This window comes from Chelonia mydas, chromosome 7, assembly GCF_015237465.2.
Source record: "Chelonia mydas isolate rCheMyd1 chromosome 7, rCheMyd1.pri.v2, whole genome shotgun sequence".
NCBI classification, from domain to species: domain Eukaryota; kingdom Metazoa; phylum Chordata; order Testudines; family Cheloniidae; genus Chelonia; species Chelonia mydas.
The window spans coordinates 74,901,201-74,914,564 of record NC_057853.1 but is presented as its reverse complement, the minus strand read 5'-3'; the positions used below and the strand labels follow the sequence as shown (position 1 = coordinate 74,914,564).

General features: G+C 40.8%; 1 protein-coding gene across 3 annotated transcripts in view; it reads left to right on the top strand.

The window, feature by feature from the left end:
• Window positions 1-13,364, top strand: part of FAM13C (family with sequence similarity 13 member C) — a 220,291-nt gene that overhangs the window by 16,828 nt on the left and 190,099 nt on the right. For all 3 annotated transcript variants that reach the window (XM_043550246.1, XM_043550247.1, XM_037904807.2), the window contains exon 5: window positions 3,628-3,763. In XM_043550246.1, the coding sequence (XP_043406181.1) occupies window positions 3,628-3,763 (136 nt within the window). The remainder of the gene's footprint in view (window positions 1-3,627; window positions 3,764-13,364) is intronic.

The following is a 13,364-nucleotide window of genomic DNA, read 5'->3' as shown; positions in this document are numbered from 1 at the left end:
TTGATGGTATTTGGCTGAAACACTTTTCAAGTCACAATCTTTATACGCAAATGGCAGCGGCTCCTGTACTTCCTCCCACTGCACTGTCTGATGAGGTCCAAATCTGGGAACAAAACAAAAAAAATGGGGTGGGGGGGCACGGGGTGTGTCTCAAGGAGAAAGTGTAGATGAGAAGAGTGCTCCCAGTCTTTGTTTAGTCACATTGACCTCTATGCAAAATCTATCTCCTGCTTCTGTCACTCCTGGCCTTTTACTCCACTCGTATTCCACATATCCTCCATAGAAAGATACTAAATCAGACTCTTCTCTGCTTTTACCCTTCATATAGTTATTTTACCACTCCCTGTCTCCTCTCCAACCACTTTCCTCTCAGATTCTGACACCTGGCTTTGCCTCATCACCCTCTCCCTCATCCTTGGCGACTTCAGCTTTCCCTTCTGTGTCCTGTCACCTTCTTGTTTGGTGCTTGACGCTGGTCCAACTCTTCCATAGTTCAGACTGGCCATTCACTCAACCTTGTTTTTGCTAAACATTGCTTGTTCTCTGATCTTTCCCTCCCCAAGTTCCCTGTAGTCACCCTCTCCCCCTCCCCCCCCAAATCACCTAGTAATATTTCCCACTTGCTTTCATCTCTTCTCATCCCTTCTGTGTCCTCCAATCCATCCATAGCAGCTGATCGAAACAGTAGGTGGATCTCTCACTCTGCTTTTAGGAGAGAAGCATTCCTACAAGTAGCCCTTGACCTTAGCTTCTGCTCAGCACCTCTAGATTTCTGGACTGGTACCAAGCCCTATGCCTTTACAAGTAGGGCTTGTCAAAATCTTTGCAACTTTGGTTATGAATAAAATTTCTATGAAGACTCTCTGAACAATTACCAGAGTGAAAACTTGTGGGGTTTAGTTGCCAAAAAGAAAAACTTCTCAATGTTGTGGGGCTTTTTGGTGTGTGTTGTTGACAAAAAGGAAACCTCCCAGTTTTATGACCAGTTCTAGTTGTAAGATTACCAGTTTAGCACCTTTTACTTTTTGGCTTGATATCTAGGCACAGTCTCCATGCACTCACTAGCTTAGCACCAATTCTAGCTTGTTGGGGTGATAAAGCACAGGGCTTGGTAAATTTAAAGACTTTTGGGTTCAATACGGCACATTTAATTTGGGATAAAACAATCTTTAATGTTTCCCATGGATCCCTTTTTAATTGCCTCCAAACTATACACTGTAGTGGTGATCTCCTCCTAACACCATTTGTCTTCAACACAAATTGATAGTTTAAAAAAAAAAAAAAAGTCAAGAGAGATTCTTAATCCTGTTTACTCAGTAGAACAACTTTACAATAGTTGTATTGTCTCTAGGAATATGTTCCTAGATCTGATTTGTTAACTAGATTCTTTTTATAAAACATGCAAATTTGCAGGTGTGTCATGGCTATACTACTCAGCAGCAATATCTGAAAAGGAATATTTTGTTCTTAAGCTACTTAAAAATTAGAGCTAAATCAATATCTTCCATGAATTTTAGAGTTTGAACTCTAGACCTGAACCAAGATTCACATTTCACAATTAATCTTTGAAGAATGGCCAAACTGAATTCTAGTCTCAAAATCCCTCTCAAAATCCTAAACTGGCAAATATGGACCCTTTCACAGTCCAAGCTGGCCTTTTAGGAGGAGTTCAAAGTCCAACATTGACCTGTTCCTGGTTCAGCCCAGAACAGAGCATTGTAATTCCCATAGCATGTGGGAACTGTGAGCCTAAGAACAAGGTCTCCTGAGAAATAAAGTGGAATGGACACAGGCTTTTTCCTCTCTGTATGTGAAGAAACTGGACAAAATCAGTGTTGGGGCTCCTAGCTGAGGGAGTGGCATAGGATGGACTGTGGGGAAAAGAAGTTTGGGAGGGTATGTTTATGCACTAATAGCACAAGCCTGGCATGGACTTTGGGCACATACTCGACAGAAGTAGGAGCGTAAGGTCTGATCTACGCTATTAAAAATTAGATCAACTTAGCTATGTTGCTCAGAGCTGTGAAAAATTTTGCACCCTGAGCACTGTAGTTAGGCCTATCTAACCCCTGGTATAGACGTGACTAGAATTGTTCCATCAACTTCGTACCTCCTGAAGGTGATGGAAAAACTTTCTACATCGATGGAAGAGTTAAGTATGCTACTGTGTAAATATGGCTTAGTCTAGACAGGAGTATGCTCTGTGTTAGAGAAAGGGCTGCTTGTGTAGGCTGAACCATGCCCCAGCATGTGAAGGTTTTGGTGTTTGGATGGACTCTTTGAGCCCTCACAATCTGCAGAGAAGAATGTGGCCCAGGCACTGAGGACCTGGGTGAAAGATTTCTTTGTCTGAGGTAATGTTGGCTTGTCTGTCATCTTCTGGACTTCCCTGCCCTCCAGAAGGGGAGGGGCTCAGTTTGGCCAGAGGACTAAACTACCCAGAGTGAGGAAACTGAAGCATGGCAGTGTCCTGATAGTGAGAGGTAACGGGTCCCCCCTCAAATCCATATGGCCATTGTTGTTCAATCCCGAAGTTTTTCTAAGACAAAGTTCTGAGAGTTCAAGGGGAGTTTTACCGCAGGTAGACAGGAATTAGGCACTGGAACTAAGCCCCAATATGTACATTTGTATGTTTAAATCACATTTGAATAATCAATGTGCTTTCTGATTTGCCAAACAAAAGAGTGGTGTGTGTATTTGTACTTAATTCCCAAGAGTTAGTGAATTTCTTGTTGAAATATTAATATTTAGTGGAATCAGGAGTTGGTTTAGCACAGTGCATGAAGCTGAATTAGCTCTAGTGCTTATGTAAATGCCCATACTGTCTCAAATACTTTATGGGGAAAAATGTACAGTTCCTTCAGGAAACAAAATTACCATGGCACTAATGAATCCCTTGATTGTAATTAAATGATTCAGAGAATTATCTTCTTGTAGATAAATCATAAGTTCAAATACTACTTGAAAAAATATGATACTGTTACTGGGATTTCTGCATGTTTCCATTATGTTTAACGATAACTTTATTACATCCATTATTAATATAATGCAGCTTCAGAGGATGCATTGGAACACAGATTTTTTTTTTTTTTCCTCATGCCACTTTTAGACTGTGTCCTGCATTATGGTGCTTCCATGGAAGTTAAGTATGATTTGACAAGGGTTGCACAGGGTTGTTATCCTATGGACCCTCACAGAAAGATGTGTAATATGACTTTAGTGAGAAAAATTTGAAATCACTTTTTAAAACATTAAAAACTTAGCGGTGGTGGCTTTCTATATTTTGTCCTTTTAACAGTATTTTCATGAACAAGTTGGTCAGTGCCAGGCCCCTGCTAATAGGTTCCCACTACTTGTTTCTTTGTACTACTGCAGTGCATAAAGGCCACCGATTGAGGATCAGGGCTCCTTTATGCTAAGCATATACATGACTGTAATTAAAATATAGTCCTGGTCATCAAGAGCTTTTTAACCGAGATCATGTCCTAGAATATGTTGGAGAACTGGATAAAATCATTTGCTTTGAAAAATTCTCCAGACCGCAAGAATGGGATTCGTGGATAACTGATCAATGGATCATAGTCTGAGCACTACTAAATTTAATCTATTTACTTTTCTCCTGTTTAGAATTCCTTTCAGTCCTTTGGCTCATGAAAAACAAATGCTTTGTAATGCACTCCTGCTGTATTTGCTCCAGAACTATGAGATGCTATTTACAGACTCTGACAGCCATTTGTCACGCACACAAGGAGACAACACTGAGGTAGGAAGATGATGATTGATTCTAACAGATAATCAAAGGTGCTTCATTAGGTTGTAATGTATTTCTACCTTAGGCTTGTATATTCAAGCAGTAATAAATCACTATAGCTATACCCTGACAAAGTGAATATCAGTTGCATGTCTAATCTACAAGGGAGACTTTATATGTTTATTTTCTAAAGAATGTAAATGAGAGTTAAAGCTCAAGAATAAAATCACCACATTTTTCTACTTGAAATATCCTATAGCAGCATTTCCTTGCCCGCAGAATTTTCATAGGTAACTCTTTTCATTTATCTCCTATAGAGTGATGACAAGCAAAGGCAGAAGAGTAAAAATGCCTTTTCAGAAGCTATTGAGTAAAGACTCGCTTTGACTGTCCTTAGGCATGCACTGCTATAGAATAATATTGGTTCTTCAATGTCTCCTTGTTGCATTGTGTTTGTCAAAACAGTTATGATTTTGCACTTAGTATGGATGACTTTCCTTCTATAATAGTACTGGTCTATGTGGGTAGTTTTTTTTTCAAGTTCCTTCCATTATGTATTGTTGCTGTTCAATATAGATCTTTTTAGAAATCCATTCTAGGAGGGTAGAGTAGCCCAAGGTGTTAACATAGTGGTGAGATCTGGGTTCATAACCTAATGTTAAATCATGAAATTACTATACAGCATGACACATCTGGCTGCTTTGGGCTGGTTTGCCAGGGGTTTTGCAGATTAGGACTGAATCTTGCAATATAAGATGTGCCACACTATGAGAGAGGTTCTGTCCAAGAGGTCTGCATTGTGTCAGGCTCTAGGCACTGCTAGTGATTCCTCACTTTCCTGAGCTCCAGCCATTGCTGGTATTGAGGGATGGGGATGGAGGGAGGGCTAGAGCGAGGGAACCTAGCAGACTTTTACTTTAAAGCTAATAGTTACATCATTTTTCACATGTATTGTACAGTCCATCTCAGCACTGGAAGCATTAACTCTCTGCAACTATCTATCTGGGAATAATGTCACAGGGCATGTTAATTACTTGCTGGGGACAAAGGAAAGGTGGATAACAACATTTTAAGTTCTGTGTTTCCACGCTGTAGGACCTGGGTCTTAAGACCTCAAAATAGAATTGTTGCAGTCCAACATGCAGTACTCTTAGGCCCCAGCCTGATCCTGCCAAACTTCACTCCTGAAAGTAGCCCTTATTTACACTGCATTTCATTTCATCAACGTCAGTTGGGAATTCTTGCGTGAATTTGTACGGGATGCAGCATTAGGCTAATGGCTGCCTAGTTGTCTGCCTCTACCAACCAAAAGTGTCAAGAAGATAGGAAGTGCCAGCAATCAAAGCAAATCTGCAGTGAAAACACATAAGAAACAAGAGGCACTGTAAAAGGCAGCTCTTTTGTTTTGAAAGTTAATTTCTCACCCCCCCCCCCCCCCCAAAATGTCTAGCAGTCACTTCAGTCTGTCCAGGATTGTGATGACAGGGAAGTAGGTCCACTGAAAGATCCTTTTGAGTTCTTTAATGAGGCCCCAAAATAGAGCACAGCTGTAGGGTTCTCTCACTCTGTCTGAGGTGAGCCTCTCAAGGAAAGTGTGTGTTGGGAGTGGACAGAGTTTGTTCTGTGGGTGATCTAATTTTGTTCTCGTAAGTTCTGGCAGGAGCATGTAGAGTTTTGGATAGGCATCCCTTCATATATTATTTGTCTAAATAACTGCTTAAAGTTGTTTAGACCTAAAACCAAACCCGGTAAAAGTCCATGCACAGGTTTCATCAAAACACTAATCGGCAAACCAGATACATTCCTTGGAATGGAACTTAACTTTCATACCTTCTCTTGCAGAAAGGATTTCTAATGCAGACTCTTTCCTTACACCAGTTACTCTCATAGAGGTTTACACCAAAAGAAGGGGAGGTTGTGGTGTGGTGGGGAAGGGGTTTGTCCGCTCAAGGTGATGCTGCTAGTTTTTCTTTACATACCTATATTAATAGAGTTTTAACGAACTCCTACCACCCAGAAATTCCAGACATAGGCATAGGTTTCTCCAGGCCCTGATGAAGAATCTGAGATAAGTAAAAAGGACTTGTCACTCTTTGCCTGGAAAAGTACTTAAGTATGCTATCCAATCCTATAACACCCTTCCTCCAGAGGAGTTCTGTATGGGCAAAAGACTCCCGCAGAGTTCCAGGGAACTGGTGCAATTGGGACTGTCTGGAACTGGAGGGAATGACATGTGAATCCAAGTGCTCTCCCACCACAGGCTCTGAAGAACTGATGCATAGAGATGACAATATTTTTAAAACCTGAAGAAACTTTAAATAATCCAATTTAAAAACAAAACATGTAGTCGCAAGTATCACTAAACATTCCTGACCATTTCTGTTCACTGTGGTTGCCTGCAGGCATGGTGACGGTGTTGCATTACAAAGTGCTGCCTGGATTGCATGGGCACTGAGTATAGGAAGCCAGAGCTTTATAATCTTCGTCAACACTCACAAGCTGCAGGGATACTGAGAAGTCACTTCCTCTTCCTCACAATATTTTAGAAAAGGGACTGGACACTTAAGTGTTTGTTTAACCTGAGGCCTTTCAAGCCATGTCTTTGTTTTACGATATAGCAAATCACTAGCTGCGTGGGATGGACAAGATTCATTTAATTTCACTAGGTAGAGTAGCTACCAACCCAACCTTGTTATAGCACTTTGTCATGCTCCTTTGCCCCCACTTCTCTGTGTGGGTGTCAGATTTTACTGAAATCTCTTTCCTACCCACTGCTGCCCTTGACCTGTCTAGAATACATCTCAAAAATCTAAATGAAGAGGTGAATTGCCAGGCTTGCTTGCTTGCTCTCCCCATCTCTGTACAACAGCCACAGAGATTCCTCCCCCAAAATAGTGTCAGTTGCTTTGGCTAGCTGGCAAGTATAAAACTGAGCAGAAATGTGACCTGTGTGTCTGTCTGTCTTTCTGCACTCAGGAAAGGGAGCAATTGGAGGGAATGACTACAGCACTAGTAGCAGGTTTCCTGGCCAGATTTTTCTCTTATCTTCCTTCTTATATATGTTTGGCCTCCTTTATCCTATGTTGGTAGAGTTGAATGTTGAGGGGACTGCATGCTGAGTTGGTCAAACCTCACTCATCGCTGTCGCAATTCCAGAGCTCATTACATGCCTTCTAGGAGACCATATGGAATATGATGATTCGAGCTGGTCAGAACGTTTTTGACAATATTTCACAGGGATGTATTGGTTTCAACAAAGTTTGGTCAGGAAGGCTTTTTGTGGTCCAGAACTCTGGTCAGAGACTGAAAACCTGAGCTGCTTGATCCAAGAACAGACATTTTGACATCATTCATTTATTTCATCCACTTCAGGAAAATGTCCAAAAGGTGTTTTCCTTCCAGTGCAGAATAAAACAAATGTCAAAACCTCAAAAATTGCCATGAAACAAAAGCTTCAACAATGAATCTGACATACTGCTGTGCCACCAGTCCCGTGGCAAGTTAAATACTCCTTTAACTACAAAATGGCTTTGAAAAAAGTATCTCAATCTTCCAGTGGATTGAATTTGTGGAGTTTGGACTCAAAACGCTTTTGCCTATGTCTCTAGACTTGGAAAGAGGACCTCAGTGCTATTCCTATTGACAGCCATTAGAAATGCTCTGTTAGTTTAAATGGCTAGAGATCCTGATCTTGAATGAATGACCTCTGTATTAATGCTAATATACATCACCATGGGCTGCAAAGCAACCCACTAAATATTTTCATAGGGACAGCTGATGTGGTGTTAAGGTACTTAACTGCACCAGCAGTGATTTTTTTGTGGGGGTGGGGGGCAGGGAGGAGCGAAAGTAAATTCTAGATGTGTATTTCCTCTCACAGCTTCACTAACATAATTGAAACCAGGAATCATTTAACACTGATTAATTTTGTGTTCTGCCTCAACCAAACCACCAGATACAAAAGCCCTGAATTTTGGGGAAGGTTTGATCCTGAGCTGGATCCAAACTTTTTGGCCCAGTTCCATCTCTAAGCTTGGTTGAGAACCATACCTGTTGAAGTGAACAGAGTTCTTTCTTTGCCTATTGCCCAGACACCAGGTGTTCGGTGGTATTGTGACCAGGGCAGGCCAGGCTGCAGAAGTTGCTCTGGAGGTGCTGCTGGTGGTGGTGATCTTTCAGAAGACTGGATCTGGTGTCCCCCATGAAGCTCTTAGATCTGTCTGAGGCTTCCTTCAATTTATGAGGCACTAAAACAGCATTAATTCTATTGCCAAGCTAGTCTCTCAGGATATATATAATTTTTTTTTTGTGGTAGCAGGAAGTAATTTGCCAGTATTTGAGAGTCACTTTGGTTATATAACCTACTGGGTTTCTTGTTACTTGAAGATACAAGTAGGCAATGGCTGCAGTGTGAGATAATGGAAAGGAAATATTGTTTTGTTTACACTTTTTTTCAATGGATGTCTGCATGCTGCAGAATCCGCTGCAGCTTTGTGTTCCAATCCAGTTTCAGAGTGGGACAGGAAATTTCTCTTTCTCTCTCTCATTGACTTTCTTTATATTTGTCCATTCTTTGACTTATTTCAGGTTAAGGAAAACATTTAGTCCACTGGGGGAGGGGAAATGTATCAGTGAAACCTATATGGAGGAAAAGTCCTTTGCTTATGCAGATCTATGAGGCATTGGGTCTTTGTTTTTGTTTTGTTTTGTTTTTCAAAGGTAGGAATATGTTTCAGGTAAATAATACTTTAGCTTGTGCAAGTGAGATTCAGACAGTAACCTGAACGTGTTGTCTTGCTTGGACATTTAAAATAAAAACTAATGCCTAATTTGTTCTTTCTCTCTGGGTGGAAAGGAGGGGAAAAACTCAGCCAATCCTTGCGGAGTGTGTGTGTGATGGGGAGGTGCCAGTTCGGTGGATTTATTCCTACTGTGCCCCTGCAACCTACAGCTGACCATCCTGTGTGGTGGGGTTGTGCATTCTGGAAAGGGGCAGCGCTAAAGAGCAAGGTGATTGGTGAGGGAAGACAAAAAGGTGACAAATTCCTTGAAATCCCCCAACTAAATTCATATTCACTTCATCAGTACTAACATAGGTGCTCTCCCACTCTTGAGGAGGACTGTTGGGTTTCTCCTGCCTCAAAACATGATGTTGGAGGATGAGAGGGAAATGCATGCTGATACAAACTGCTCTGGGAGGAACAAGAGTGGGGAAGTCTTGGATATTGGGTTTCATTTCATTGTATGTGCTTCACTTCATAAGCATGTATATTCCCCAAGCACAAAAAGGGCAAATTGTTCAAAATGGAATCTTGTAATTTTGTAAGTAAAATACTACAAAACTGATCAAATACATCAGACCAATAACTAATTAGGCTGACCACTTTTGTATCTGTCCTTTAAATGGTGATACAAAACACTGATAGAAAACGGGAATGAAAGATCCCTATGCAGGTCTGTCCTTTGGGGGACAGATTTCTGAACAGGACTCCTTAAAATATAGACATTTTAGTCAAATTTGGGGAGATTAAGGGCTATGTTGTGGCTATTGGTGCTGCAGAGGGGGTTGAGAAATTGAGGCTCTTTGTTTTCTTTTTTAATTTTGTTTAATATTTCCCAGGACTTTATCAGTGTTTATTACAAAAATTAAAACAATGAAAGTTGGTCCAAAAATTAACTTTGCAGTTTTATGGGTAAATATCACTCTTTTCTCCTGTTTTGTTTTGTTGTTTAAACTTTCAAAAAAACCCTTATGTTCTGAAATGTAGTCAGACACAGTCTTTGTTGTTCGACTTTGCTTCTGGAAACTCTATCTTGGTGATTACAGGCCAGTAAGCCTAACTTCAGCACCAGGCAAATTGGTTGAAACTATAGTAAAGAACAGAATTATCAGTCACACAAATGAACACACTATGTTGGGGAAGAATCAACATGGCTTTTGTAAAGGAAAAATCTATGCCTCACCAATCTGTTCAAATGCTTTGAGGGTGTCAACAAGCATGTGGACAAGGATGATCCAGTGAATATAGTGTACTTGGACTTTCAAAAAGCCTTTGACAAAGTCCCACACCAGGTGACATAACTGCCATCTCTCCTTCCAGGGCAAGCAATCAGGTCTGGGGTGTTCCAACACTTCAGAAAATTTGGGTGATAATTAGTGTAAAAACCCAGTCAGTGGCTTTTGTAAAACCCAGGGGTTGTGTGTGTAAAAACATAAAATGAAGGCACTTAGGTATATTAAAATCCTGGAATGAAACTGACAGTTTTCTTCCACTTGGTGTCAGCATAATGTTCTTTATCTGTCCTAAGCTATTAATTGCATGTTAGCTTCAGATGGATCTTAAAATGTCAGTTGTGGTTCTGAATACCTGATTGAAATGATGCTGACTATATTTGCTCCTCATTTCATGTACTTTATATACTACAAATAACCCATTTTTTTTTTCACCTCACCGCCAATGATACCAGAGTCTTACTGAATGGTGATTAGAGCTGTGCAAATAACTGACTTCATTTCTCTAGCAATTCTGAAAAAGTGAGAATTTCAGTTCAACCCGAACTGAAACCTGTTTTGTTTTGTTTTTTTGGAAAATCAGAAAATTTAGTTTCATTTTGGATCAAACAAAGTGTTTGTTTCACTTGACATTAAATGTTTCATGTTTGGAAATTTTTAATAAGTGTAAAGGAAACGAAAGGGCTGGACTCTCCACCATCAAAAGTGGCAGTACTCTCTTCTATAGCTCAGTGTTATGGCATTCACCTGGGATGTGGGAGACCCAGGGTCAAATCCCCACTCTGAAGCAGGGATTTGAACCCAGGTCCCCGCTCACTAACAACCGGGCTATAGGGTATTCTGGTGTGGTCTTTCTCGATCTCTCCTACTGTGCAGAAATAAGCATTGGGCCAGAGAGAATGACTATAGACCAGCCGTAGGGATACTCATCTTGGAGGGTAAACACCTGGGTTCCTGAACAGGGATTTGAACCTTTGTCTCCTGTATCCTAGACAAGTTCCATAACCACTGGACTATTGAGTATAAGGTGCTGCTACTACCACTGTTTCCCTGAATGCTGCCTAAATCCCTTTGTGAATCTAGTCTGAATAATTGTAACAGTTAGGTGAGAAATATCACAATAGTTCATTTTGATACTACCCTTTTTTTCCCCCCTGAAACAATTCACCATAACTTGACACACACCGCATTTTTCAGAGCATGTATGTGTGTGACAAATTTCATCCAGTTCTCTGGTGGTGATGCATTATCTTTCCAACAGTTACAAAATACGAGTTCTGCCACTTTATACCAGGGTCATTACCCCTTGATTTTATGTACTTTCTGTGATGGGTTCCCCCCCCCCCCGCCCCAGGATGCCACCTGGAACTGGGGTACCACTGAGCCCTCTGACCCACCAGACTGGGCTCCCTCTCACACTGTGCTGCTGTGACAAGTTGCAAAGCCCTCCGAGCTTGCACTTTCCCCAGCATTCACAATAGTGAGTTTTAATAGATACACCAGGAATGTGCATCCTCACGTCTGAAGGTTGAATTCATGGGCCCATCCTGTTCCTTGCTGTCTATACAATTACTAGTCCTGTCCTAGATGTTTCTTTGCCCTCACTCCAGATCACATTCAGAAGAAAATCCCAATGCAGTGACCTCTATTTCAGTTGCCCATCTGTCTCTCATGTTACTGAAACTTAACTCTTCCTCTCATTTGAAATTTCATTTGAATCCTGCTCTTCGCTATATGCCTGATGGTGGTCCTGAAAGAGTCCAGACGATCTGAGTCTAGCGGATGAGCTCCTCAAATCACTTGGATTTTGAGACAGCTCTTCAGCATGTGACTTTTAACAGGTTCAATAAAGAAATATATACAGACAGATTTAAAAAGGATTGGTAAACTTCCGCCAGTTCATTATGATTTCTTTATAGCCTATTGCCTGCAGTACAAATCTTTCTTTGTGTGTAGATTGTCTGTTCTGTCTGACTGCTTAAAACAGATAAATATTCCAGATTAACTGAGAGTGAGAGGAATCCCTTACTTTTTCTGACAGTGGCATGGTTACTGTAACTAATGACTGGCATTTTGTGTACATGCATGCCGCTGGACAGCTGCCATGCCCTACCTCCTCCAATGATCCTGTGAAATAGTTGCAACTAAAGGGTTTTTGTTAATACAGTTTCACAATTTTTCTCCTGCCACAAGCACAAAGGTCCCTTTTCACAAGTTAATGGCTATGAACTTTGCAAAGTTTTGTCAGTCACCACATCAGTGGCAATGACCATTATACTCCTGCGTGAAGTAAGCCAGTGGAGATTCTTACGAACATATTAGTGTTCTGAGGCTCAGCTTGGCAGCTGAAGCAGTGTCTGTTTTGATTTGTTCTCCACTTCAAGGCAAAATGGACCGTGTGCGCTCCCCAAACTTAAACCACTCTGAGTTTGAATTTCTGTCAAATAGCTCATGACAGCTCTGGAAATGTAAACAATAACTACCAAAATTCAGCGATCAGGTATTAATATGCTGCAAATACAAACAGTCCTAGACAACACATGAGGAATGGTAAAAGGCTAGGGTAAAGAAAGAGGAGGAACTTATTTGTTTCTCCCAGGAACACAAGTAGAGTAGCCCTACAGCTGCTGATTCCTGGGTTGTGAAGTGCAACTTTAGTGTTGCTGATTCATTGAAACATTCTTGCTTTCTTTTCTTGTACAGTAAGGTCTTTCTTCACTCTTTCCTAGACTTATTTTTCCCAAACAAACATGCCTATGAAAATGACCTTTTAGAGGCGTTGGATAAAACAACACAAACTTCCAGATGCCCTTTAATAGAATTTAGGAAGGAAATGTGCTTCCCACTGAACAAAACAAACTCATTAGGCCATGATAACTTAAATACACACAAAAGATGGAAACATCTGACATTAAGGTTCTGCCAACAGCTTTAATTCTGACCTTTAATTTCAGATGGCCATCCACATAATGAGTATTCTAAGTAGTACAAACACTTCAGAAACTTTTCATCTAGGTGATTAGAAATGAAAATGTATCACATTTTGCTATATGCTGGCTACTGTCTCTCTCTCATCAGTAATGAAGACTCAACCTGTTTAAGAATAGTGATTTGACCTCTGAGTATGTGTTGAGAGGATGGTTTCAAGGGTGCTAATTTGGACTGTACCTTACCAGAGAAATATGAAGGTGAATGAGTTAGAAACAGTGCGGTTGCCAGGGAATGATCTAGACTAAGCAAGTTCTAATACGCCTACTGGAACACTAAACTGGGTACAGAGACAACATCTACCCCTATGTTAGAGATAAGAGAACCACGGCAGGAACATGGGCGGGCTTGACTCCTTAACTGATACCCAGATACTTGCCCTTGTATTTGTAAAGCACCTTCCATCTTGGCATGAGAGTGCTTTACAGAAACTAATGAAATGTGCCTTAAAACACCCATGTGAAGTAGTTATTATACCCTCTCTGCAAGAAAAGATTTGAGGCATAGAGGAGATGGTGTGAAATGACAAAGGTCAGACACAATGAGCCATAAACTGAACCCAGATCTTCTCAGTTCTTGCTTTAGTCACCAGATGGTTGTTCCCCTGCTAAG